Here is a 25,129-nt window from a genome sequence, read left to right as displayed (position 1 = left end):
TGGGTGCTTGCAGTTATGCACTGCTGTCTCCTGTTGGATCAAGCTGGATTGCTTGGGATCAGCTTGTTGGAAGCCTCTCTTCTCTTGGCTTTGAACAGTACTTAAAATGCAGCAATCCCCTCCTGAGTGAGCTCTGGCTTGTGCAGCAGGGTAGGTTCAGAATTAAAAAGTGCTCTTAAAGAGATAAGGCCATGACTGAGCTTAGCCCAGCTTTTCTCTTGGAAGTAGTCTAATGAAAACACTTGGTTTCAAGGAGCAGGTTATTCTGTGTAAAGGAATGAGCTGTCATTTAACACACCATAACGTGGCATGTTAGAGGGTTTTTAGAAATACTCTGAATGTCAAAATAATGTTCCAGCTTTGTACAAAGTCGTTGGTTTTGTTTTCAGTATCTTAAGTTTTGTAGAGAGTTTTCCAAATGCAATGGGAACTGTAAAGCTGAAGTTATAATTACCCTTTGTGTGTACTGGGAGCCAGGCTGGATGGACTTGTGAGACCCCCTGCAGCCCTGCATCCAGAACAGCTTTAAAGTGACAGGGGAGATTCTCTTCTAAGCCAAACCAATCTGTGATTCTATGTCATTCATCAGTATTCTGTCAAAACGACACTGGAGTGTTCCTACCTGTAAAACTGTCTCACCTGAAAGTAGGCAGAGGGATGTGTATGAGTATCAGGCACAGGAAGAGCTAAGGCTTCCCTGGTACCTTGTGCATCTCCTTGCAGTGATTTGCATGGAAGAGTTGCTTTGCAGATGATCAGGAGGGAACCCCATGGCTGCTGTGTGGCTTCTTCCCTCCTGGCTTTAATGTTTTAATACAACCAGCCTCTTGCACCAGAAAGCTGTGCAGAAGAGACACGCAGACCTCATTCACTATCCAGAACAGGAAGAGGAGAGAATGCTCACATCTGGAACAGACACCTGCCACTGAAAGCTTCAGACATAGAGGTTGCAGTTGCAAGTCATTGAAAATAGGGGTTGTTAATGGAAAACCTTCACTATGAGCATCACTGGTACCCCACCTTTAATAACTTTAATGAGTTGTATGTCATAATGAAAGTGGCTTGTGCTGAACAAACATCTCCATAACCTCATTCATTAGGAGGCAAATGTTTCAGTATCTAATATTATGTCTGAAAGTCAAGTAAACAGTACATTTTGGTGCAAACAGACTGAGTTATGGAATTACTTACACTGTAAGAACATCACTTGGTGGGTGTGTACGTGTGACACAAAGGAGCAGACAGATGATGAAGTTGACAGCAGACAGATGATGAAGTTGACAGCAGACAGATGATGAAGTTAACAACATTGCTGACCAGCCCAACTACAGCCTGAAGACCATTTTGACCAGGCATAAGGGAGTGCTGTATAAACACCGACCAAATAGGCATCATATCTAGACTTTTATAACAGGGAAGGGGTAAGAGATCCCTTCAGAAGGGAATAAGCAATGAGTCTCAGAGAGTATAGAAACCACGTTCTCTGCCTTAGAAAAACAAAGATCCCGATGTAGAACTGGCAGAGGGAGGAAAATAGAAACAAGTGGGGAATATTTAGAGTGAGGTTTCTCTTTCGGTTCCCTTGTGCTCTATTTTTGTTCCTTGTATTGTCCTTGAGAACCAGCAGTCACTGGGACAGCGGGAGAGCTGAGCATGTAGGTAGAGCTGATATAAAAACACTGCCGCTGTTGGCAGTCCAGGTTTGGCTGAATATTACTTTCTTTGAGGACCCCATTCCTCCTTAGCTTTCTTTTCTACTTGTTTTGTCTTGTTTCTGAGTTATCTTTATGGTCATTGGAAAAATTGCTCAGTATCTAGAATAGGGCAAATCCTGCTCTGTTTTCATTAGCCATTGCAGTTCCTGCATGAAGAGGTGATTTCTGCTAAGCTTTGTAATTGCCACTGTAGTGCTGAACATGTTTCTGAATCAGTTTCATGGTTGATAGTGTAGGTGTTGTGTTTGACAGGTTTATTAGTGCGTGCTGTGATGCTTCACGGAGAGGAGGTGGACACAAGTGAACTTGCTTGTCTGGAAGAGGATTTGGTTTGCTGCTTTTCTTCTGGGGACTACCAATACTTAAAAGTCATCCTAGTCCAATGTACAAACACTGGGACCCTCCTCGGCAGAGTGGACTCTGGAGGTGGCTCTTTGGTGCTGATATGCACCAAGGGGTTGGTGTTAGTAATGTCATCTGCTGGGCTCAGTAGCACAGAGCAGAAATTGTCTCCTCTGTTCCGCTCTGTGATGCAATGACTCTAATGTGGGGCTCGTCCTCAGCTGATGGTGTGCCTCCAGCCAGTGAATGAACCACAGAATCATTGGATTTGGAAGGGACCACTGGAGATCATGCAGTCCAACCCCCTGCCAAGGCAAGACCACCTAGAGCAGGTTGCACAGGTGGGTTTGGAGTCTCCAGAGAGGGAGACTTCACAGCCCCCCTGGGCAGCCTGTTCCGGTGCTCTGCCACCTTCAGTGTAAAGAAGTTCTTCCTCATGTTAAGGTGAAACTTGTCTTTCAGTTATGGCCACTGCTACTCATCCTGTCTCTGGGCACGACTGAAATGTCTGGCACCATCCTTCTGGCACCTGCCTTTGAGATATTGATCTACACTGATGAAATCCCCTCTCAGTCCCCTCTTCTCTAAACTAAACAGGCCCAGCTCCTGCAATCTCTCATAAGAGAGATGCTTCAGACCCCTGATCATCCTTGTGGTCCTGGATTCCTTTCCTGTAGTTCCTTGTCTTTCTTGTACTGAGGAGCCCAGAATTGGACACAGTGCTCCAGATGTGGCCTTACCAGGGTTGAGTAGAGAGGGAGAACCACCTCCCTTGACCTGCTGCCACACTCCTAGTGCACCCCAGGTCCTCTGGCTGCAAGTGCACAACTGCTTGTTCATAGTCAACTTGTCATCCATGAGTGAAGTTCATATGTTTGAAAGGCTTGTTCACAAACTCAGGGAAGAACTAAGACCTCAGAACCTCCCATGGTTCTTTCACAAGCTTAAAAACATTGTAAGTAAGATAACCCCAGTTAACTAAAACCAGGCAGCAGAATGACACTGGCCCAGTTCTCCAGCTCAGTGAGAAAAAAGCCAAAAGCATTTAGTTGGTGTTTTACTTGGGGTAATTGGAAGAATGAAATCCAGTAACATTCAAACTCTGGGTTATGAGAAGTGCCCTGTAGCATCTCTTGCCTAATGAGCAAGACAAATTTATGCTTTTCCCAAGTGCTGCCATAAACCACAATATTTCCTTAAGTAAAACCTTTGGCCAAGATCTCCATGATGTGTATATCCCAAGCTAGAAGCTAAAACACAGATGAGGCTTTTGAGTCCTTCTTGTGTTGGAAATTGAAGCCACTGTGCGTTTATAGCTTCAACTTTCTAAAGAGTAGGTTTTGTCAACTTAGATGGTAGCACTTGTGCGCTTTAGGCTGAAGGCTCAATGAAGGGGAATTAAAATGGGTGGCTTGAAGCTGGGATTGGTGCGAACCTTCCGAAAGATACTGGCCAAATCATGGACATTTGATCTGCTCTGAGGCAGTGTGTGAACGGGTGCAGGTTCCAGCCCACTATTTTATAGCAAATAAATTGGGCTGGTTGTGTTTGTGCCCAGCTGCCGGCACAAGTCTCGTCATTGCTAACTTTGGCCATCCAATTTTAATTTGCTGCCGCATGTCTGCCAGAGCATTGCAGGAGGGTGGGAGGCAGGGAGGAGGGAGGGTGTTTTTCCCGGTGACTGTTGTTGACATTTGCAGAATAGAAGTGAAGTCAGCCACTTGTTTGTCCAAAGGTTCTAGTGCCTGTAGCAGATCTCAGCCAGCCAGAATTGCTCAGTGCCTGTGATGCAGCACAGGGGCCTTCCCAGCTGCAGCATGGGGAGCACTGATAGAGCTGTGTTAGTAACTGACCTTGTGTCCTAGACCAGGGGCTTCAGTGAAACCAAAATGATTGATCAAGGATAGATTCAGATGAGGCATTAGGAAGAAATTCTTTACTATGAGGATAATGATGCCCTAGCACAGGTTCCCCAGGGAAGCTGTGGCTGCCCCATCCCTGGCAGTGCTCAAGGCCAAGTTGGAGGGGCCTTGGAGCAACCTGCTCTAGTGGAAGGCATGCTGCCTGTGCCAGGGTTTCCAAACCTAAGATGAGCTTTAAGGTCCCTTCCAACCCAAACCAGTCTAGAATTCTACACCTTAACATACAGTTTGGGGAAGCAAAAGAGAAGGTATTCTGTTCTGCTTTGCTGCCTCACAAAAAAATGAAATAATTGAGGAAACATTTATACATCACACAGGCTGAGGGAAGCTGTGACCATGGGAAGGATGGTTGGTTTTATTTAGTGAGGGCATCTTGCAGCTTTGATTGTTTAACTAGTAACAACTACTGCAGAAGTAATGCAAAGTTGTGGTCCTCACACCCAAATCCCCATGTTGTGTGTGTGGGAAGGCTGGGGTTTGCTGCTTCTGCTATTGCAGGATCAAGGTAAGAGCATCAGAATGATGTGGTTGCTGGTGGTCCTCAAAAGTAGCTCCTCTCTGGCTGAATCCAGGCTCTGCATCTAATAGCAATGTCAATAAGTTCTCTTTCCTAGGAGGTGCTCATGGACTTGATTTTAACAAGACTGAGCAAACCCCACATTTTATTTCAGCAGGCTGCTCTGTTTTGGACCTGGAAGCATTCCCATTGAGTGGAAGTGGGTTGTGGAGGTACCAAATGGAAAGTGGGAGAGTGAGGGGACAAGGAGAGTGAGGTGTAAAGAATAGGAGCAGATACATACCAGTGACGACACCAGTAATAAACATGAGCTGAGGCTGGGGAGAAACAAGGAGAGATTTGAGAAAATGGCAATGTAAAAGATGAAGTAGCTGTAGAAAAGAGGAGGTAAAGCAGGACAAGGAAGAGAAGTGGGAGGAGGAGGAGGCAATTGGTAAGTGCAGTTAATCGCAGCACCAAAGAGAGTTTCAATTGCAAACCTGTTACAATTAACCACAGTTCTGCTCCCATGCACTTCAGGAATGCACATAGCAGGTACTTTTCCTTTTGGCTACACTATTGCTGGTGCAGACCATACTGGGTTACAAGGCAGTGGCTGATCAGGCCCTGAACAAGCATGTTAATAATGTCCTGTGTCATGGGAGGTGGCACTACAGGCTGACTCCAGGTTTTTCTGTACCGGATGGGGAACGCATTCTGGTTCTGCCCTGTCTAAAGCTGCTCATTTTAGCTGTTCAAGCACAAGCTCTTGTCACCTGGCAGGAAGACACTGACCCTAGTTGGTGCTGGAGGGAGACCTTGACCTCATTGGTATGATCCAAGGAGGCTCCTTCTAAATCCCCTGGGGGACTTTCTAAGTAGGGAAGGGGCAAATCTGTGGCTTGTACATTCTTTATGTCTGGAAGGTTGAAAAACAACCAAAGAGGGTTCCTAAAATTCATCTGAACTTAGTTGTCCTTTACCTCTTTGTGGGATGGCAGTGCTGGAGAGCCTCTTTGGATGCTTGTGTTCCTTCAGGGGCTTTTCAAGTTCATCCAGTTCCAAGCCCTGCCACAGGCAGGGACACCTTCCACTGGAGCAGCTGCTCCAAGCCCCTGTGTCCAACCTGGCCTTGAACACTGCCAGGGATGGGGCAGCCACAGCTTCTCTGGGCACCTTGTGCCAATCCCTCACCATCCTCGTCGTACAACATTTCTTCCCTGTGTCAAATCTAACACTGCCCTCCTGCAATGTGAAGCCATTGCCCCTTGTCCTGTCACTTACTGGCCCTGGTAAAGGTTCTGTATTACCAGCCCTATTTATATACTGAACTGCCTCTGTAAGGTCTCCCTGGAGCCTTCCCTTCCCTGGGCTGAACACCCCCAGCTCTCTCAGCCTTCCTCTGTAGAAAGCTTTGTTTTTATTGTGCAGCTTTATTTTGCTTGTAAGCACTGAAATGGTAATGAATGGCTTTTTCCTCTTGAAAGAAGCTTCGTTGACTATATACTGTAAACTGCTTTAGATCCCTTTGAAGGGAATGTGATGACAGACTCCCTTTGCTAGCTGTATGCAAGGACTGTTTTCAGACCATTCAAGGACACTGAATGATAGAGGGAGATGAGTGTACATCCATTTTCTTCCTCCCAAATAATGGGTGAGATTGCTGGGCAAGCCTGTGAGGCTGGTGGTTTGTGTGAGCTCTAGGAACAATTTCTTCTTCCTCTGTCTAGAAGGTGTGGATTGAGAATGAATACTTGGCAGAGGTCACTGTAGTTTAATTCTGTGTGCAAGTAGGTGTACAACAAATGTAAAAGATACCCAACAGTTGTCTGTCTCTTTCACTTGTAGGTTTATCCTTCAGTCTAAAGGAGTGATTCATAATCAGCTCTTAGAAAAACAGAGAATAGCCGAAGAGAAAATTAAGGAATTGGAGGTAAGTTTTGGCAGGTAATCCTGATGAAAGTACAACATTGAAGGTCAACAAGATGCTGTCTGCTACATCCCTTGTTTTTATCTGATACTTTCCATTCTGAAGGAGTGTAAGGAAGTGAAACATAATGCCTGTTACAAGTAACCTACAAGTAGCACTTAGGTACTTGGTTTCTTTTGTGGATCTACAAGCTCACTAGGGATTTCCTGTCATTCCTAATGTGCAAAGTGGAAGTGATGGATTCAGATGAGGTTAGTAGGAGCAAGATTTAAAACTAGCAAAAGGATGTTTGTGTGGTTATTTGCAGCAGATAGGTGATGTGAAACTGTGCCAATGCTGTGGATGCTAGAAGTTTATACTGGCTCAGGACAATTGCACAAATTCATGGAAGAGAAATCCATTGAGAATTACCAAATATGTAGAAATGGCATTCTGCTCAGGAAGTCCTGAGCTAAAATTGTCTGAAGGCTGGGAAAGTATGAGGAGGAAGTTCTGTGTACGCCTGCCCTGTCCGTACACTCTGCCCTAGGCTTCTACTTGTGGCTGCTGTTGAAGACTGGATCTAGGGGGAGGCAGGACTTTGTTTTGGCAGTGTGGTCAGAGCACTTCTGTGCTCTTATGTTTATCTGGTTGGAGTATTCAAGGCGGAGAAGAATATGTAGGAAATATAAAGTACTTTCTGTGCGAGTACCAGTGTTTAAGTAAGTTATCTAGCGAATCTTGACTATCTTCTAGGGGCTACATGTACAGCTTGGAGTTCTTTGGAGCAGATGTGCAAAATGTACTTTTCCAAGGCCATAAGTGGTTTGTTTTTTCTTAATGTCCCTAAGATATAATAAATGCAAAACCCTGTTCCTTGTTTCTTGAGCAATGATAGAGGAAGCAAAGACTGAGTTGTGTCAAGCTGCTTAACTCATCTGTTAGTGTTTTGAAGAAAGTCAATGTGGAGACCAGGTGAAGTAGGGACAAGCAGGAATAGGAAGTCAGTGCTCAAACCTACTCAAACCCATTCAATTCTGTTTCATTTGTCTGCTCCTTACACTAAAACAGAAGTAGAGTTTGTTTTTTTTTTGTTTTTTAAAATTCTTTCTTAAAACTCAGCTTGCCTGGGGAGCTGTAGGACAAATATATCACCATGTGTGGTGTTGCCTGGAGTGTTTCCTGTGCCAGATACTAAGGGGTTTTGTGTTTCTGGCCATGAGAATTTTTACTGAATGGGGAAAACAAGTCTCCCCTGGGTAGGCTGCATGTTTCTCTGCTGTTAATGCAGACACGGCACAGTCATTTTTATGGTTATGTGATCAAAGTGATTGTATCCTGCCTACTCTGAAGCCATCTCAGCTGCCAGTGGTTTTGCACAAAGGCAGCCCCATGACTGGGGTTGGAGAACTTCATAGCAGTGGGTCTGGATTTGTCAGTGATTGGAGTGTGGTTGATAGTCTCTGTTTGCAACCTGCCCATGGGGTCCCTTTCTGCCAGGTCCATCAGGCTGTGGTCAGCTCTTTGGCTACTGTGCCCTTCAGCTGTGGACCTCATTTTCTTCCTGTTCCTGGTGGGCAATGATCTCACCTTCTGAACTTTCCAATTGCTGAGTTCAGCAGAATGGATGGAATTCCCCCCACATTACAACCTTTGCTATTCTTACACAAAGCCTCAGAGCTGGCTGCTTCACAAGTGTGTTTTTCTGCTTTGTAGCTCCCTGTTGCTTGAGTCTCTGGTTTGGCCACTGAATTGAAGCTCCCAGCAATGATGACTGTCTCAAAAGGTGGTGAGAATAGAAAAGTGATTGCCACATGGGTTAGTTTTACTTTTTAACCATAGGTAATAGGGCTCAGATGGCCAAAACTTTCAGTAGTTTGTTTTAAGTGAACTTTCAAGTTCGTCTTTTAACTGCTCTGCTTCCAGCTGGCTGGCAGCTTTGTGGAAAGGATTTTCCTTAGGCCTGGGATTCCCCATGGAAAAGGACAAGCTCTTAGACTGACAACTGCTGGAAACAGAGATTTCAGGGGAAATACCTGAGCCCAAGTCAGAGAGCACTTATCACAGGAGTTAGGGGATTTTACTGTCCTGAAAACAAGTGGTGACAGAAGCAGGAAAGAATGTGAAACTTTGTGACCTTGTGATTCCACTGCATCACTATAAAATAAATATCAAACCAAGATAGGTTAAAACTTCCCTCCATCCGTTATTAAAACTGGAAGGATTTGAAAGCTTAGGTTTATATTTTACATTGTTAACTACCTTACTCACATTTCTCACTTTGCATAGCTGGCTCAAGGTGGTCAGAGTAATCCTCCGGTATCCACGCAGTGTGGCTGATCTGGTTACTCATGTACCACGAGCTTGAGACAATTCTGCCTTCTTATGACTCAATTGCCAAGGTATTATGAAATGCAGATTTTTGATACCAGCCTGAATTTGAGATGCACTCTCCCTGCTGGCTTTTAGTGCTGTTTGCAGAGGAGCAGAGCATGGATGGTTGAGTTCACTGCTGAGGTCTTATGTAAATCCATCCAGCTGTGTAGCAAGGAGAGATCCTCAGTGCTGACTATCCATGAAAACATGGGCTTTAACCTGCCTTAGAAGTGTTGGGGCTGTTCAGCCTGGAGAAGAGAAGGCTGCATGGAGACCCCATAGCAGCCTTCCAGCATCTGAAGGGGTCGTACAAATATGTCAGAGAGGAACTCTTCATCAGGGACTGTAGAGATGGGACAAGGGGGAATGGGTTGAAACTGAAACAGGGGAAGTTCAGGTTAGATGTAAGGAAGAAGTTTGTTCCTGTGAGGATGATGAGGCACTGGAACAGGTTGCCCAAGGAAGTTGTGAACGCCCCATCCCTGTCAGTGCTCAAGGCCAGGTTAGACAGAGCTTGGAGCAACTTGCTCTAGTGGAAGGTGTCACTGCCCCATGGCAGGGAGGTGGAAATGGATGAACTTTAAGGTCCCTTCCAACCCAAGCCATTCTGTGACTCTGTGTGAGCTGTGTTGTCCTGACATCACAGCTCTTAGAGTGAACTGTAAAAGCAATGAGAGGTTTTGCATTTGGTTTGAAAACTTCTTTTCTCCTTCCTCATTTCCTAGAGGAACTGCAATTCATCATTACAGTTATTCCCTTTTCTTTACTCCCCTGTCTTGGGTTCCTCCACTTTTGAAATGATGCATTGCCTTTTTCAAGGCAGCATTACAAAGTTGATGTGGTACTTGCCTGTTGTTCATCACATGGCAAAGCTGCAAGGAGAACTAGACCTGTCTTTGTACAGGGCTGGGAAAATAAGCTTTGACTGCAATACACATCGGATGTACTTAGTGAGAGAAACGGTGTTCTGAAGATACCAAAGGGGTATCAATGTGTATGAGAGGGCAAATGTGAGTCACTCTGCAGAAGAAGCAAGGTAGCTTTACACTTCTTGTTAAAGCTAAGGAATGAATGTGTGTATATGTGAGTGTGTGTGTATATATATATGTACATATGTAGCATTCTTAATTTCATAACTTTTGTATAATCCTGTGGAATCCAAATAGACAGCCCAGGCTTGCTGGCAAAATACACATGCCTGCATAAAGGCTGTACCAGTGAGGCTTGACTCTCACAGAGGCTGGTGCACAGGCTCACTCACCCACTGGCATGGGAAGCATCCTGCTTAGCAGCAGCTATCCAATTTTTCCAGTCCTGATACTATCAAATTCTTGTTGTGCTTCACAGTGCAAGGGGTATGTGTTAAAGCTATTTTGAAAGCATTCTAAAGGGATGAGCACAGACTCTTTTTAGCTCGGCAATGTTTGTGCAGTATTAGGAGAAAAACCAAGTAATGTTTTTCTTCCCTTGTTTTTAAGGAAACATGATATGTGAGGGGTGGAACAATGCTTTGTTTCAGGAAATGTTATCCGTTTCCATTGTAGGGCTCGATGGATTCTGTTTTTAAATGTGGCATTTTAAAAAGAACAAGCTCTATGATGTTATAAAGACATGGAAAACTGTTTCTTCATTAGGGGTGGAGAAAGTGATTATCGCTGTGTGTTTTCTCTGATACTATCTGATAGTCCCCTTCTCTCCTGCTATATTCAGCATGTTTAGTTGTCAGGCGTTGTCAGACTGAATTGCTAAAAATAACAAATAAGGGGGAGGCTCTGCTGGGCAGCTCTGTCTGCTCTGTGCCACTCAATTTAGCTCCTTTGTGAAAAGGGCAAAAGCAACCTGCAGCTTTTAGCTTGAATTGGAGTTTGGTTTTAAGATCTGACTGCAATATTGTTGTGTGCTTGTTTCCCAGGCAGTTCTTTCACATGAGCATGGGAGACTGAAAGTTCACTGCTGCAGAGATAAAGGGTTGGTTGTTTTCTTCTCCGCCTGGAGTAGAAAATGCTATTGGGAAAGCTGTACCTAAGTGCTTGATTTCCAGTTCATAAAGTCTTCATGTGATCCCTAAACTGCTATGTCCAGTTGCCCTATCCTACACAGTAAACCTCTTTGCTCTTGTTCATGGTGGAGAAATGAACACTCTTCTCTCATGCACTGCTGTGCTTCTTGTTCAGAGGCTTGGATGGTGTTGCAGATCTTCATTCTGGTAAAGTTAAAAAGTGACTGCATTACAGTGAGCAGACATCAAAGGTAACAACAAACCTCTTCCCAGGTGCTGCCCAGAGTCAAACACGCTCATGCTGTGGCATCCATTTCTCTAACCTTTTGAAGGAGCTTTGCTGGAGCCCCGAGGCATAATGGTGGTGCCCCCTTCTCGATGAGTCTACCAGGGCGTCTCTGGTTGGGTTGTCACTACAGTGTTTTCATACCCTGAGGGAACAGTTTTAAGCAGCAGAGGTGTGGCTGGAGTGCTGGAGCATGGGAGTTGTTCTCTGGGCAGGTATGGATGGACCAGCTCAGCGTGGCCCTGTGCCCCTGGCATGCTCTCTGGTTCTTACACTGAAAGCATGGATGGAGGCTGATTCTGAGGGTGCATTAACCACGTGAAAACAAGTCTCTTGAGATATGTGGTGCACTTTGAAGACCATTCAGCAACCAGCAGAAGGTAGTAGTTGTTTGACAGTTCCCAAGTTAGACTGGTTTTCGTCTGGGATTTACAGTGTAGAAGCTCTCATCCCATGGCTTACTTGGGATAGGCCAGTGCCCAGGAATGTGTGGTGGGCTTTTTAAATAAACAGGGGAAAATAAGGAATGCTCCTGTTTGCTTTGGAGGGAGAGAAGCCTCAAGAATAGTCCTCTGTGCTTTAGCCTGGAGCAGGTTTTGCTCTGGATGAGTGTGCTGTTCTCTCATTCCACTGCTGGCATACATGCACGTACTGAGGACATGATCTTAAACACATGTCACAGGAGCTTCCCCTTGTTTCTAAGTGTGTGCATGGAGGAGGTCAATCCATAGCTTGGGTTCAGCCCTCTTGGCTTTATGGCCTGATCTGCTCTAGGGAAGGCTGGTGTGCTTCTGTCACTTGTACAGCAACCAAGCCAGACCCATCCTGGTGCTTGGCTGCAGTCATGATCTGCAACATGAACAAAACTCCTGGCACAGATTGTATGCAAGTTTGGGGCATTGCTGGGTGATACACTGATTTTTGCTTGTCCTGCAAGGTGGTGTGTTGTAGCTTTGTGTTTGGTCTTGGTGTGGCTTTTGTGTTTGGTTGGGTTTTTTGTGTGATTTTTGTTTTTCTATTTGTTTTCTCTTCCTCCCTTCCAGATTTACAGTATCTGACGTTTGGGAATGTAAAGTGGTGATACCTCTTTCTCCAAGGTGGGATTCAGGGTCAAGAGGAGATTTTTTAACTGTCAGGTTTCTATAACAAGTCAGGAGTCCAGATGTTCTCTGCAGTAAGAGGGAGACAATGATGCTTCCAGAGAGTCACTCATTCCTAGAGGTGGTATCTCCCTCTGCTTGCTGTACAGGGAGGCTGCATCCCTGATGTGGGGACAGTGGAGTATGCAAGTGAGCTTAGTAGGTAGGATTAACATTTGGGCTTACACAGACCTTTTAGGAGGAAGCTATGGAAGCTCTACAAATCATGTAGATTAATTGGGTGACAGTGAGGTGCAAAGCCTCCTCAGGCTCCCTCTGAGGACCAGGAGAGGTGACAGCCTTCATCTTGCCTGACTTTGGGTGCCTGAGGCAGCTGCAGGTGTCTGGACAGTTCCTTCTGGGCACGGACATTCGGACGTGGTAATGTTCCTAGGGCATGTTTCATCTTGACTCGTCCAGGCCTGAGTCTCTGCCTTCACTGCTGTCTTGCTCCTGCTTTTCAGGCTGCAAAGCCCGAGGCTTAGCTTGCTTTTGAGGACATGGGTGGTCCAGCTGCCTGCCTAAGCTTGCTGTCAGCTGGGATCATCCAGAGCCATGGCAGATCCTTGGCATAGGAAAAGCTGTCAGCGCTGCTCTGCCCTTCACTGAGGTGCTTGTTTTGAAGAAGGGAGTAGCTCCAAAGCTCTGTTTTTTTCCTATAGGTCTGGCTGTGTTGCAGGGAGGAGAATCTGCGTTCTCATTCCTGATATTTGAAATGGAAAATCCTCTGAGCAATGAGAAAAATAGGCTTGAAAATAATGAAGTGGTGAGAAGGCTGAGAGTATGGTGGGCACAGAGCCAACACTGTCAGGACAAAGTCATTATTTATGGAGAAGCCCTCTGACACTGGACTGGGGCCAGACAAATTTAAGGTAAATACTGGAGGAATTGGGGCATAACTAATGCTGCTCCACTTCTTTCTATCCTGTAAACTGACTGCTGATGGTAGCATGAATAAGAGGCCTTATTCCTTGCTTCCAAGGCTGTGATGACTCACTGACTTCACTTATTTCTTTATGTTTAAAGCCTCACAGTCTGTCTGATTATCATTTGTCAAAAGTGAGGGTAGCAAAAGGATTGTATTCTCAACAGTCTTAACTTTATATATGTTTTAAGCTGTTTCTCTTCTATCTGAATTGCATCATCTTTCATCCCAGACAAATGCAGGCTGGTTGTGTGCAGCCAGGATCTTGCAGCTTTAAAACAAAACAAATGCTCTTCAGTAATCATGAGGAAGGAGGTGTATCTTTTTAAATCCTGGTTCCCATTCCTATGGTAGGTTAGTTAGATAAAGATCAAATAAGAGTACATTCTGCTTTGCACATTGCGTAAGAAGCTTGCCCTATGTTAAATAGTGCACAAGTCACTGGTTGCAAAACATGATGTTGTGATTGTAGAGGCACAGAAAGAAGAACTCATCATGTTTAAGAGGCAGTTCCCAGCTCTCCAAAAGGATCTTCCGCTGGCTTAGACCTGGGCTGGCTTTATAAAAACAATCAGTCACAAGGTTTCAAACTCCCAGCTTTTTGCAAGTGACTGCTTAATTAGTAATTCTTTGTTAGTCTTCCCTGCACTGCAGACTGCAAAGTAAGCACACAAACTAGCTGAGAGGGCAAAGGCTTCATGAAGGGAGAACTGGAATTTGATTACTCTTTTATTTTCACTGTTCCTACCTTTATTTTTAGATGGATAATTGTGGATTTTAAAAGCAGGAGGATAATTAACGTGGGTGTTGATTGCTTCCTTTTAAACCCTTCAGAAGCCAGTTAGAGAGGTGCTTTCAAAGTAAATGTTATCCCACAAACTCACTTCAGGATTTATTTTTGGGGAGAGGTTGTTCTGATTAAAAAGAAAATAGAAAATAATTAAATGGAGAAAACTTTGAAGACAGACTTTGCCAGTGTGCTCACATTCCTTTGGATTCCAGGCAAAAGTGAAATACATCATGACAATAAATAAAAACCCACTTCTGCTGCTGTGTCTAAATGGTTTTGTCCGTCCAGGAGCCTACATTTAGTCATTTGGGTTTGAAAACATTGCTTGTTTCCTCTGATTAACATTAAGCTGCTTTTATAATTACACTGAAATCATTTTAACACAAAGTTGGTAGATAAGTCTGTCTTTGTAATTTTAAACCAGGGTCTGATTCATTGTCAAAGCTCTCCTTTGTGCTTATAGCTGCAGAAGTATTCAAAGCAATGAGCTGAGCTGGATGCGGGTCCGTCTCCAAATTCCTGCTTGCATGAGTAATAGTTAGTCACAGAACCAGTGCCGCTGTCCTCGCCTTAGTCACCCAGGCCCATGCACTTGGTCCTTGCTGTCCTTTATGCCGAGCAGCTCTGGGGAGGGGGATTATCTGTGCCCAATAAACCTCCGTCCTGCCCCATCTGCTCCATCTAGCCTGGGGAGAACAGGAAACGACTATTTGGAAAGCGTGCTCCTGCGTGCAGGAGACCTGACCCAGCCCTGAGTCAGCTTTACACAGCCACACCTTGCTCCAGGTATGTGCAGGCTGTTAGGGCTTCCTGCTGGCCCTGCCGCTGGGGTCACCCTGCTCATTGGGCTGGAAGTGTATTCCTAGCGGGGACACGGCTGCATCCTGCCTACGAGGCAGCCAAGGGAATCTGAGCTAGGGGGGGATGCTGCTTAGCTGGGAGTTCACATCACATTCTACACAAAACCTGGAGAGGGGCTTTGGACAAGGGTCTATAGGGACAGGACAAGAGGAATGGCTTTAACTTGACCCAGGGGAAATTGAGATGAGCTCTTAGGCAGAAGCTCTTCCCTGTGAGGGTGCTGAGGCGCTGGCACAGGGTGCCCAGAGAAGCTGTGGCTGCCCCATCCCTGGCAGTGTTCAAGGCCAGGTTGGACACAGGGGTTTGGAGCAAGCTGCTCTAGTGGAAGGTGTCCCTCCCCATGGCAGGGGGTTAGACTAGATGAGCTGTAAGTTCCCTTCAAACCAAAACCATTCTGTGATGATCTTTTTATTGCTGATTTGTTGAGTCTTCCAAGCTTATGGAAGTAATTTTTCTTTTTAAATGGCCTTGTTTGGCCAGGACTGAGAGACATACGGTGTGGTATGATTGTGCCAAAGTCATGTTTCTGGGAGGTATTCTGTTGAGCAGTTCTGGCTCTGCAGGACCATGCGACCCAAAGCACCAAATTAGGGAACTTAACACACTTTGCAAGAGGCAGTTTGGTGAAGGCCACTTCCACCAAACCAAAATGTGGGGATTTTCACAATCCGGGTGAGTTTCCCCTCCCCATGTCCTAAGTGTTTGACCTGACTGCTGGCGTAAGTCTGGTTAGGATGCAGTATCTGTTGTGAAGCAATGTACCATTGAAAACTGCCCAGTTCTGGGCCCCTCACTACAAGTGAGATATTGAGGTGCTGGAGCCGGGTCAGCGAAGGGCAAGGGAGCTGATGAAGGGCCTGGAGCACAAGTGTGATGAGGAATGGTTGAGGGACCCTGGGGGGGTTTATTCTGGAGAAGGCTTAGGGAGGACCTCATTGCTCTCCACAACCGCCTGACAGGATGGAGCCAGGAGGTGTCTGGTCTCTGCTCCCAAGGAACAAAGGTTGGACTGCGTATTAGGAACAATTTCCTCACCAGAAGGGTGCTCAGGCATTGGAACAGGCTGCCCAGGGCAGTGGTGGAATCACCATCCCTGGAAACATTCAATAACTGTGTAGAAGAGGCCTTTAGTGACATGGTTTAGTGGTGGCTTTGGCAGTGCTGCAATAAAGGTTGGACTTGATGTTCTTAAAAATCTTTTCCAACCTAGTTGGTTCTGTGATTCTAAATGGGCAGTTTTGCCATGAAGGGTGTCTGTAAAGAATCCTCTGGCTTGATAATACATTTCTGCTGCCACCTATTGAAGGGTTCCCAGTCGCTTGCTTTGTAGCAGTTAACATCAGGCTGGGGAGCAGGAGTTTGCTGGAATAATCCATCATTGCCCAGCTGCAGAGAGCAACTGTCTCAGCCTTTAGTGAAAATGCAGTTCTGGGGCTGAGACAACAGATACGTGCAAGGGACAGAAGGGCTGTTCTACAGGCAGGTTTTCCTACCTCTTACCTTGCCCCTTTTTCTCTAGAAGGTGACGTCCCTTGGTACCAAGCGTGAAAAGCAGCATGTGCTTTTTCAAATTAGCTTTCTCAAGAGCATGTTCCTCAGGGTTTCAAAGCACTATGGGAATGATGGGGGAAGCCCTGTTGGTTGTGCTATAGGTAGGATTGATACATGCTGAAGGTGGATTTGCACTAGCAGTTCTTCAGGCAGGTGCTTCTGAAATGTTGAGTTGGCAAGTGCACTTGTGCTTGATATCTCCTCCATTCAAATCCAGGTGGTTTTGAAATGACTGAGGGTCCCCGTTACCTCGTGGAAATAGTGGCTAAGGGAAAACCCAGGGATCTGAATCATCTCTGCTCTCTCCTCTTAGTAAATGGCGTCATTGTGCTGCTGTCAGCAGCTGTCATCAGAAACCAGCTGGGCTCCCTTCCTATTACACTTCACTAACTCTTGAGTAAATTCTGGGCAGCTTCCTGAGAGCAATAACTCTGCTTGGAAAGTCCTGAAGTGTATCTAAATATTTGGTGGTTGCTGTAGCGTGGTAATTTCCAATGTGTATTTGTGCCACAGTGTTGTGCTGGTGAGGACCAGTGCTGGGTGGACCCATCAGGGCGTAGAGCTGCCTGCAGACCCACCCCATCACTGGTGTCCACTATCTCAGTTCCTTCCGAAGCAGAAGCAGCCAGGTGCTGTTCAGCAGGTCCAGTTTCTTCCTGGCGATGGGTTCCAAGTGACATCCTGTTAAATAGGGCACATCATCTTCCATGAGGTCAGGCTGACTGAAACATGTGCCTTGCCCACAGTGTGTGTATGCTGATTCCTGGGTGTGCTGTGCTCTGGGGCAAGGGGGGATTTGGGCAATTCCAGCCACCTCAACAGTGTTGGTGGCCTCCAGAGCCAGGGCAGCTCATGGTTCTGCTGCTGCCTGGCCCCAGGGTGCAGGCAGCACAGCTTACTTTCCTCCTGAGAAAGATCCTTCCCTGGACAAGTGTGTGCCCCCTCCTCTGTCTCAGGCCCTGCTGATCACTTTCCCAAACAGTGTGCACACAGAGCCCTTGAGGAATGCCAGCAATGACCTGGATTAACTTTGGGAGCTACAGAAAGAAACCGTTGGCTAGGAGGTTTATTGGGACAGTGTCACAAGATGGCTTGTCTCGGGGCTCCTGTTTGAGGCACTGCATCATGCATGAAGACTCTGCAGCATTCCTCGACAGAAGCCTTCTAAGTGCAAGAGTGGGATGCCAGCATCTGGCGGCTAGTAGCCAAGTGTGCTGTGAGCCGTGGGGAGGGAAAGAGGGAGGTGTTCTATGGGGAGAAACCTGCCAAGTTGGATGGAAAACAAGTAGGTAGAAAAACAGTTTAAAAAAGGCTGAAGTGAGAAGGCATGTCCCAAAACCAGATCCTTACTTCCATGGAAACATTTTTGTTTGGGTTTAAGCACATTTGTGTTTGCAGGTTGGGGCTTGAAGCTCTTTTTCTTTTGCTGAGCAGAGAGAGAAGTGAAATTTGAAGAGCAAAATAGTAGATGTTGAAGGTCCCTTCCAACCCAAGCTTTTGGATTGATTCTGTGAATGAGAAACTGTTACTTTGAAACAGGAAATTCATGGTGAGCATGAGGCACAGCGCAGCGTGAATGAGCCGTGGCTGTTGCGTATAGTTTCCTGCTGAGAGCAGAAGTGCTGTGGTGGCTTTTGGAGCTGGGGGTGCATGCTGCGAGACATCAAGCTCAATGGCCAGCTCAGGACAGGGATCTGCAGACACACGGGGCTGGCTGGAGGCAGAGCTGTCTGAATCATAGTGCTGGGGCAAGTGTGGTGCTTTGATCATCGAAAGCCTGTCCGAGAGGAGCTGATGAAGTTTTTTCGTGCTGTGGAATCTTTGGATGTTGGCTCTTTAATCGTTCAGGAATGTAAGGTCTGGGTGCGTCAGCACCGTCTCCAGTGAAGCATGAGCAGCGTGATGCAATGAACCGAGGTGGGAGGCTCAAGCAGGAGGTGACTTCCCACCGTGTCAAAAGGCCATGGGCCACCTCCATGAACCACAGCTCCTTTTCTTCTTCAGGGTGTGAGCTGTAATTGTATTTGCATTAAATCTTGTATTTCCGTAGCAGCTGCCAAAAGCAAATAGTGTAGAGCTGGTCAGGGAGCAAGTGTGGCCCGTGACAGGGAGCGAAGGGCACAGGGAGCCATGGAGCAGGGTGATAGCAGGGTGAGTGCTTATGGCATTGCCTTTTGTCAGGGCACTGCTCCTGTGCCTCAGTGGGAAGGAGTGGCTGGTAGGTCCTGCCCTGTGCATGCTCTGGCTGGGGCTGAGCAATCTGTGGTTTGTCTTGCTCCCAAGCACTGCAGCCATTCCTGCCCAGGGAACGTGACTGCTGTTGGCAGCAGGATTAGTTTAAAGGAACTGCAAAACTCTACAGGTTGAGGGGCATTGACTGCAATGGCTTTTTGGGGGCATGTTCTGCAGCTTTTCACCCTACCAGCTCTCTGCACATGGCCCAGACCTCACTAGCCTGTTGCATGGCTGTGTGTTGGTCTTGTGGCCCAGTGCAGGGCGCATCATCCTTCCTGTGTGGAGATAGAATGGGGCAGGAGGGTTGTCACCACAAACCGTGTGTTGGATGAGGACCAGAGGGTGGCCTGGGGTGGGAGCGAGTGAGGGTGAAAGCTTGTCCCATGGTTAAGCAGGGCAGCTGCACCCCTGGAAATATGTAACTGCAAATCTGCTGCCTTCTCACATGCCTTCAGCCACTTTCAGTGCAGCCTCTGGCTCTGCATCCTTGCCTGTGCTGGGGGGAGGCTTCAGGTGTGCTGATAGCAGCTGCAACTCAGGTCATTCCTCCCTGCATGGGAATAACTGTTGTGGAAACAAAGCAGCATTCCTGAAACCTCCAAAGGCTGTGGTGAAGTGGGTGTATTCACTGCCCTGACTGAGAAGTGATCACAAGCTGTGCCTCTTAGATAAGGCACAAGAGTACTGTAGAATAAACCTCTAGCAAGCAGATGTAGCAATTGCCAATCAGGAGGAGGAACTGCTCTTGCAAGTCCTTGCCCTCCAAGGGCTGTAGTACCTCTGCTGTGGAGACAGGCTGAGAGAGCTGGGCTGGTTCAGCCTGGAGAAGGGTCCAGGGAGACCTTAGAGCAGCTGCCAGTACCTAAAGGGGTTACAAGAAACCTGGAGAGGGGCTTTTGACAAGGGCCTGTAGGGACAGGACAAGGGGAATGGCTTTAACCTGCCGGAGGGGAGACTGAGATGAGCTCTTAGGCAGAAGCTCTTCCCTGTGAGGGTGCTGAGGCGCTGGCACAGGGTGCCCAGAGAAGCTGTGGCTGCCCCATCCCTGGCAGTGTTCAAGGCCAGGTTGGACACAGGGGCTTGGAGTAGCTGCTCCAGTGGAAGGTGTCCCTGCCTGTGGCAGGGGTTGGAATTGGATGAGCCTTAAGGTCTCATCCAACCCAGACCATTCTGTGACTCTATGAACTGGCCCCGCACTGCAGCCAGAGCCATCAGCTGACAAACCCGCCTCCTCCTGCTCTCCTGTCTGTATTTCCTCCTTCCTGCCTTGCCAAACTCTTGAGAGCTAAAATCTCGCAGCCAGGGGCTGGCCCAAAAATGGGGTCAGAGGATGTAGGGCTAACCAGGGCTGCAAATCAAGAGCAAATGAAAGCATGTGAGCTCAGGGCAGCTTGGGGGTGGGGATGGAGAGGCCTTGGTGGTGTTCCTCCCAGGGAACAGATCCCACCAGCCTGGCAGGTCTGGCTGGACCAGAACAGCCTCCAGCAGTGCGGAGGCAGCATGTGTCAGCCGCTTGCTCACAAGCGCTGCTCCCTGGGAAGGTGCAGCAGGGAGACACAGAGCTTCCTGTCTAGACCCCAGTAATCACTGTGAGGAGGAGTTTGCACGCAAGCTCCTGCTCTTTCTCCTGGGATTACCAAAGCAGAAACTCGGGCCCTGCTCCTGGAGCAGGAACACCTCACTTCTGCCACACATCTCAGAAGATGCTGTGGCTGTCTGCTCCTTGCTCCTGCAGGATTCCGGCTGCTGGGTGGGAGCCAGCAGCTGTGCTGGCTCTGCACCCCCAGCTCTCGGTGTGCAAGATTGCTCAGGAAACCTGTATCCCCCCCATCTGTGGGTTCAGGGTTTCATGGGATGCTCCTTGAGCCCAGTGATGAGTCTCCCTGGAGGCTACTTTCGGGAGGGAGGAGCAAGAGCATCGGGACAAGCCCAGATCCTTTTGACCCAGAAATTATATGACCAAGGAGAGTGACTGAGGGATACCCAGATTCCCTGAATCCTCACCTGCCTGGGGCTGCAGTGATGATTAAGTAAAGAAATGGCATTAAACCACATCCCTTTTCTATGAGCTGTGAAGCTCAAGCACCTGAGGAGGGCAGAGCATGGTACTGTGCAGGAGTGGGCATTGTGGATCGCTGTTCACATCCATGAGCACTCCTGCTCTGCACCAGGCTATTGTGGAGCTCAAATGGTCACCAGCATGGCCTCCAAACTCTGGAAGTGTCTCTTGCAGCCTGGTGGGCACAAGGGGGAATGTGGAGGACAGAAAGGCAGAGCTGTTCATAGCCTAGTTCTGTTGCACTAGAGAATAATGGTTTAGTAATAAATGAATGCCTGGAAGTCAGCTCCGTTGATGCCACACTGCAGTCAGTGCAGTGAGCGGGAGCTCAGACCCACTCAGGTTTTCTGGGCCTTGTCTCTGCTCACAGCCCCTGGCTTCAGTTCCCTGGCTGTGAACCCTTTGCTGTCTGCTGGGGCAGTGGCAGCAGCCCTCGTGCGTCAGCGGGTTGCAGGCAGCAGGAACCCACGCTGCCTCGGACAAGGAGCCCTTTGCTGTACCCACAGCCCTCGTCGTTGCTAACAGCTTTCACTGTTTGAATAAAAGCCCTTCGCAGTTCAGAACCGGGGCTGGAAGGGATGTCCTCATGGCACGGGCATTTCAGCTGAGTGCACAGATGTGTCACTGCGGTCTGCTGCGAGGGGGAGTGATGGCAGCAGAACTGTGCTAATTAACTTCCCTTTGGGGCTAAGGGGGCTTGCAGGAGTCAGGGGGAGGCTGTCAGGGAGCGTCAAAGGAGGATGGAGAAAAGATGGAGAGAGCAGGTGGCTGGTCTGTTTTCCAAAGGAACAACTGATAGGACAAGAGGTAATGGCCTCAAGCTGCAATTTCTTCACAGAGAGGATGATCAAGTATTGGAACAGGCTGCCTAGGGCAGCGGTGGGGTCGCTATCCCTGGAAGTGTTCACAAACCATGTAGATGAGGGCCCCAGTGACATGGTTTAGTGGTGGCCTTAGCAGTGCTGGAGAATGGTTGGACTGGATGATCTTGAAGGTCTTTTTCAACCTGATTGATTCTGTGATTCTGCTGTCAACTTCACAGCTCCTGCCTGTCGCCAGCACAGTGGCTGTGTCCTCTGGCTCATGAACCCTGGTGGCCGCAGCCCCCCATAGCAGAGGGCTGCTGCTCCATGGAGGCCAGTGTGTGCTTGGGTAAAGGCTGCAGCCTGCACCCATGGATGCTGCTCTGCTTTCTCACAGGTCCCACCGTGGAGCTCTCCCCATGTTCTCCACAAGCCCAGCACTGGGAATCTTCCCCAAGGGTCCCCCCCAGCTCACAACCAAATGCATTTAGAGATCAGTGCCCAGAGCAAGGGCTGCCCATGCTTCCCCAGCAGCCTTCTGCCTGCCTAGCCTCACCAGAGACTGTTGTGTCTGTTGTTTGGAAACCCAGAGAAAATAGTCAAAAGAGCCAAGTGCTGATTTTTCCAGTCACCTAGGAGCACCCAGACGAGCAGGAAAAAACGCTGTGTGCTGAATTCCTATCTTGGGATGCACAGCTTCGGGCTGCTTCCCTGCCAAGCCTCTCCTAATTAAAGATGATTAAGGAAACACACGTATTTGGTGATGATGCCAGGGAATTTCTGATAGAAAGGAGGGTCTGGGTTTAGAAAACTGGCCCAGCTGGGGGAAAAAAGAGCCTTTTTTACCCAAGTGCAAAAGGACTTTGCTGTTGAATCCATAAGGAGGCCTCAGCATGTTAATTCCTCTCTAGGCTCCAAGCCTACAGGATCTGATTCGATTTCCTTCCTTGCTATGGCTAATGTATCCCACTTCTTGCAGCTCTGCTGTTGGAATGGCCCCAGCAGCTCTGAGGAGGGTTCAGAGGGAACAAAATTCAAAGGCTGTGTAAATGTTGCAGAGGCTAAACATTAACGTTTCCAGGCTGCCTCTGGGAATGAATAACCACTGTCCTCGCTCTTGGAAACAACGTGCAGGGACACGCGTGCCCTCCGCAGGCTGCCTGCAGCAGGTCCGTGCAGTCAGTACCAAGGTGAGCCTTAACTCTCCTCTGGGTTTTCTACCTTGCAGCAGAAGAAGTCGTACCTGGAGCGGAGCGTGAAGGAAGCAGAAGATAACATCCGGGAGATGCTGATGGCAAGAAGGGCACAGTAACCGTGCGGCTCCTGCTGGCCTCCTGCGACCCCCTCGGGGTGGGTTTGGGCAACTCTGCTCAAGCGCTGGTCACTGCTGCCCACTGTGTGTGCTCCTGTGGCAGCTCCAATAAAACTGCTGCGTAGCCTGGGCTCCATTCCTGCTTTCATTGACACGCTGAGAGAGCTGGGCTGGGTCAGCCTGGAGAAGGCTCCTGAAGGGGAGACCTTAGAGCAGCTCCAGTGCCTAAAGGGGCTACAAGAAACCTGGAGAAGGGCTTTGGACAAAGGCCAGGGACAGGACAAGAGGAATGGTTTTAACTTTCCAGAGGGGAGACTCTATGATTGTCTGCTCTGCCTGTGGGGATTTGATGGAGAGAGGAGCTGGTGCTGCGGTTTGGGTTAGGGCTGTTTGGGACATGCCACTTCACTCTAAGGAAGCCAGAGTCCTTGCCTGCTGATGCTGGGCCCGGGTCAGACTGGCTGCTGTGTGCTGGAGTGGCTGGTAGGGCCGTGCAGGGGCAGCCATCGCAGGCACCAATGCGTGTGGTCATTGGCTGTGCCTCAGCAGTGACAGGCACCCGGGCTGACAGAGCCCTGCACAGCAGTGAGCTCATGGAGGGCCAGTGCCACCCTGTGCTGCGTGCTTGCAATGCACCAGCCCGGCGGCCTCCTGCTCCTGGCTGAGCTGAAGTAGTCTTCAGGGATGTCTCCTCTCTTGCCCGTGGGTTCTGCTGTGCTCTGGGCTGGCCCTTTGCTACCCACTTCCCCTCAGATCCTGTCACCTCCTCACTGCCTGCTCTGGCCTCATCTTCAGTAGCACTCGCACACCTGCCCCATGGACAAAGGGGCCCGTGTGCTGATCCCCCCATGCACTCACCCCCTGCACACACACACAGTGGGGAGCCCTCACCCAGGACAGAGCCTGAGAGCAGTTCAGTACTATTGGACAGTGCTGGTCATCTACACCCAACCTGTCCTTTCATCCCTGTACCTTGCTGCTTTTCTACACATACTCCTCCCCAGTTCACCTGCACCTCTGCAGCCCTTCCTAATGGACTGTGTGAGATGTACCCAGGGACAGGCCCTGTGGCACAGAGCGCAGGGCACTGCAGGGTGTGTGACTGCACTCGGTCCTTGTGGGGGCTGTGGGTGTGAGGTGGCTGCACAGGGCTGGCAAGGCCATACCTGCGGTCAGCCAGGGGGGGTGGGCTCACAGCACTGTGTAGAGATGAGGGGCTGCAGTGAGGGGGAAGCCAGGCAGGCAGGGGAATGGGCACAGCTGAACACCCCACCTTTCCCCTTCCCTGCAAGGTGGGTGCACTGGGGACCACCCTTTTGAGCCCTAAGGTGCTGGGAAGTAACAGCAACCATTCAGGAGCCCAGCAGGAGAGCTAAGCTCAGCCCTTATCCAGGGGTCTGAATGCTTCTGAGGCGTAGCTGCAGCAAGGGGCCCTCAGCCACCCAGCCAGAGCCCACAGCAGCACTGCTAACACCCACTGGAAGCGTACAGTGTGCCTTGGCTGTGCCAAAGGCAGCGGCACCACACTGGGTCAAACTCATAGACTAAAGCAGGCAGAAGAACCCAGCAAAGTGCTGGTGAGGCCTGAGCAGAGCTCCTGATGTGGCAGCCATAACCCTCAGCTGCCGTTAAGACTGCCCGTGCTGGGCCTGGGGCAGGCTGGCTGCCGAGCGCTGCAGCAGGGCAGCACAGAGCAGGGGCGGCCATCACAGGCACCTGCAACTCCAATGCATGTGGTGATTTGTGCCTCTCACAGCTGAGCCCTGTTCCTACACTGGCTCAGGCCCAGGCCCATGCAGGAGCAGGGGAGCAGAGCTGCTGCATCCACTGCAGCACGGGAAGAGCTTTAGGACCCAGACAAATGCAACTCCTCACTCAGCTCAGCTCGGGTCACCCTTCCCTCTGCTGCCAGGTCTCAGAGGTGCTGAATACACCATACATGAATGCTGAGTAGAGCACCCGGGGAAGTCCTGCTCCAGAGCATACAAGGTGATGGGTGATCTGCAGCAGCACACAGCACAGCCAGTGTGTGTCTAACAGGATCAGTTTTGCTCCCATGGCAGGAGGATAGGAGCAAACCATTAGGGTAGGAGCAGCTGGGCTGTGACAAGCAGCAGGTTTTCCCTCTGCCACAGATACAAGCTTTTTATCCCTCTTCTGGCCAGGCACGCCAAGAAACAGCTTCAGATCTAAATCCTCAGCACTAAATTAATCCATGGCCTTGTTTCTTCTTCCCCATTAATTCACCCCCTGCAAGCCTACAGATGGTGGCTCACTGCTCAAAATAGGGTCAGCCCCAAGTGAGCAAAGGGATGAAAACTCAGCTGTGCTGTGCGCTGCAGGACGAGGTTTCGGGGTGCCAGGCACAGACATCCCACAGCAGCTGGTCTCACTGTGCTCCCACAGCTC

At 48.8% G+C, this 25,129-nt stretch overlaps 1 protein-coding gene across 1 annotated transcript in view; it reads left to right on the top strand.

Annotated features, from left to right (window-relative positions):
* The window catches only part of PFDN1 (prefoldin subunit 1), a 31,039-nt gene extending 8,183 nt beyond the window's left edge, over positions 1-22,856 (top strand). Inside the window, exons 3-4 of the mRNA XM_034067219.1 lie at positions 6,324-6,408; positions 22,637-22,856. Coding sequence (XP_033923110.1) covers positions 6,324-6,408; positions 22,637-22,720 — 169 coding nt within the window. The 3' untranslated portion in view covers positions 22,721-22,856. The remainder of the gene's footprint in view (positions 1-6,323; positions 6,409-22,636) is intronic.
* Positions 22,857-25,129: the final 2,273 nt, after the last annotated feature.

This window comes from Melopsittacus undulatus, chromosome 10 (assembly GCF_012275295.1).
Source record: "Melopsittacus undulatus isolate bMelUnd1 chromosome 10, bMelUnd1.mat.Z, whole genome shotgun sequence".
NCBI lineage: Eukaryota > Metazoa > Chordata > Aves > Psittaciformes > Psittaculidae > Melopsittacus > Melopsittacus undulatus.
Note: the sequence above shows the minus strand (reverse complement) of the source record. Positions and strands in the feature narration are given on the sequence as shown.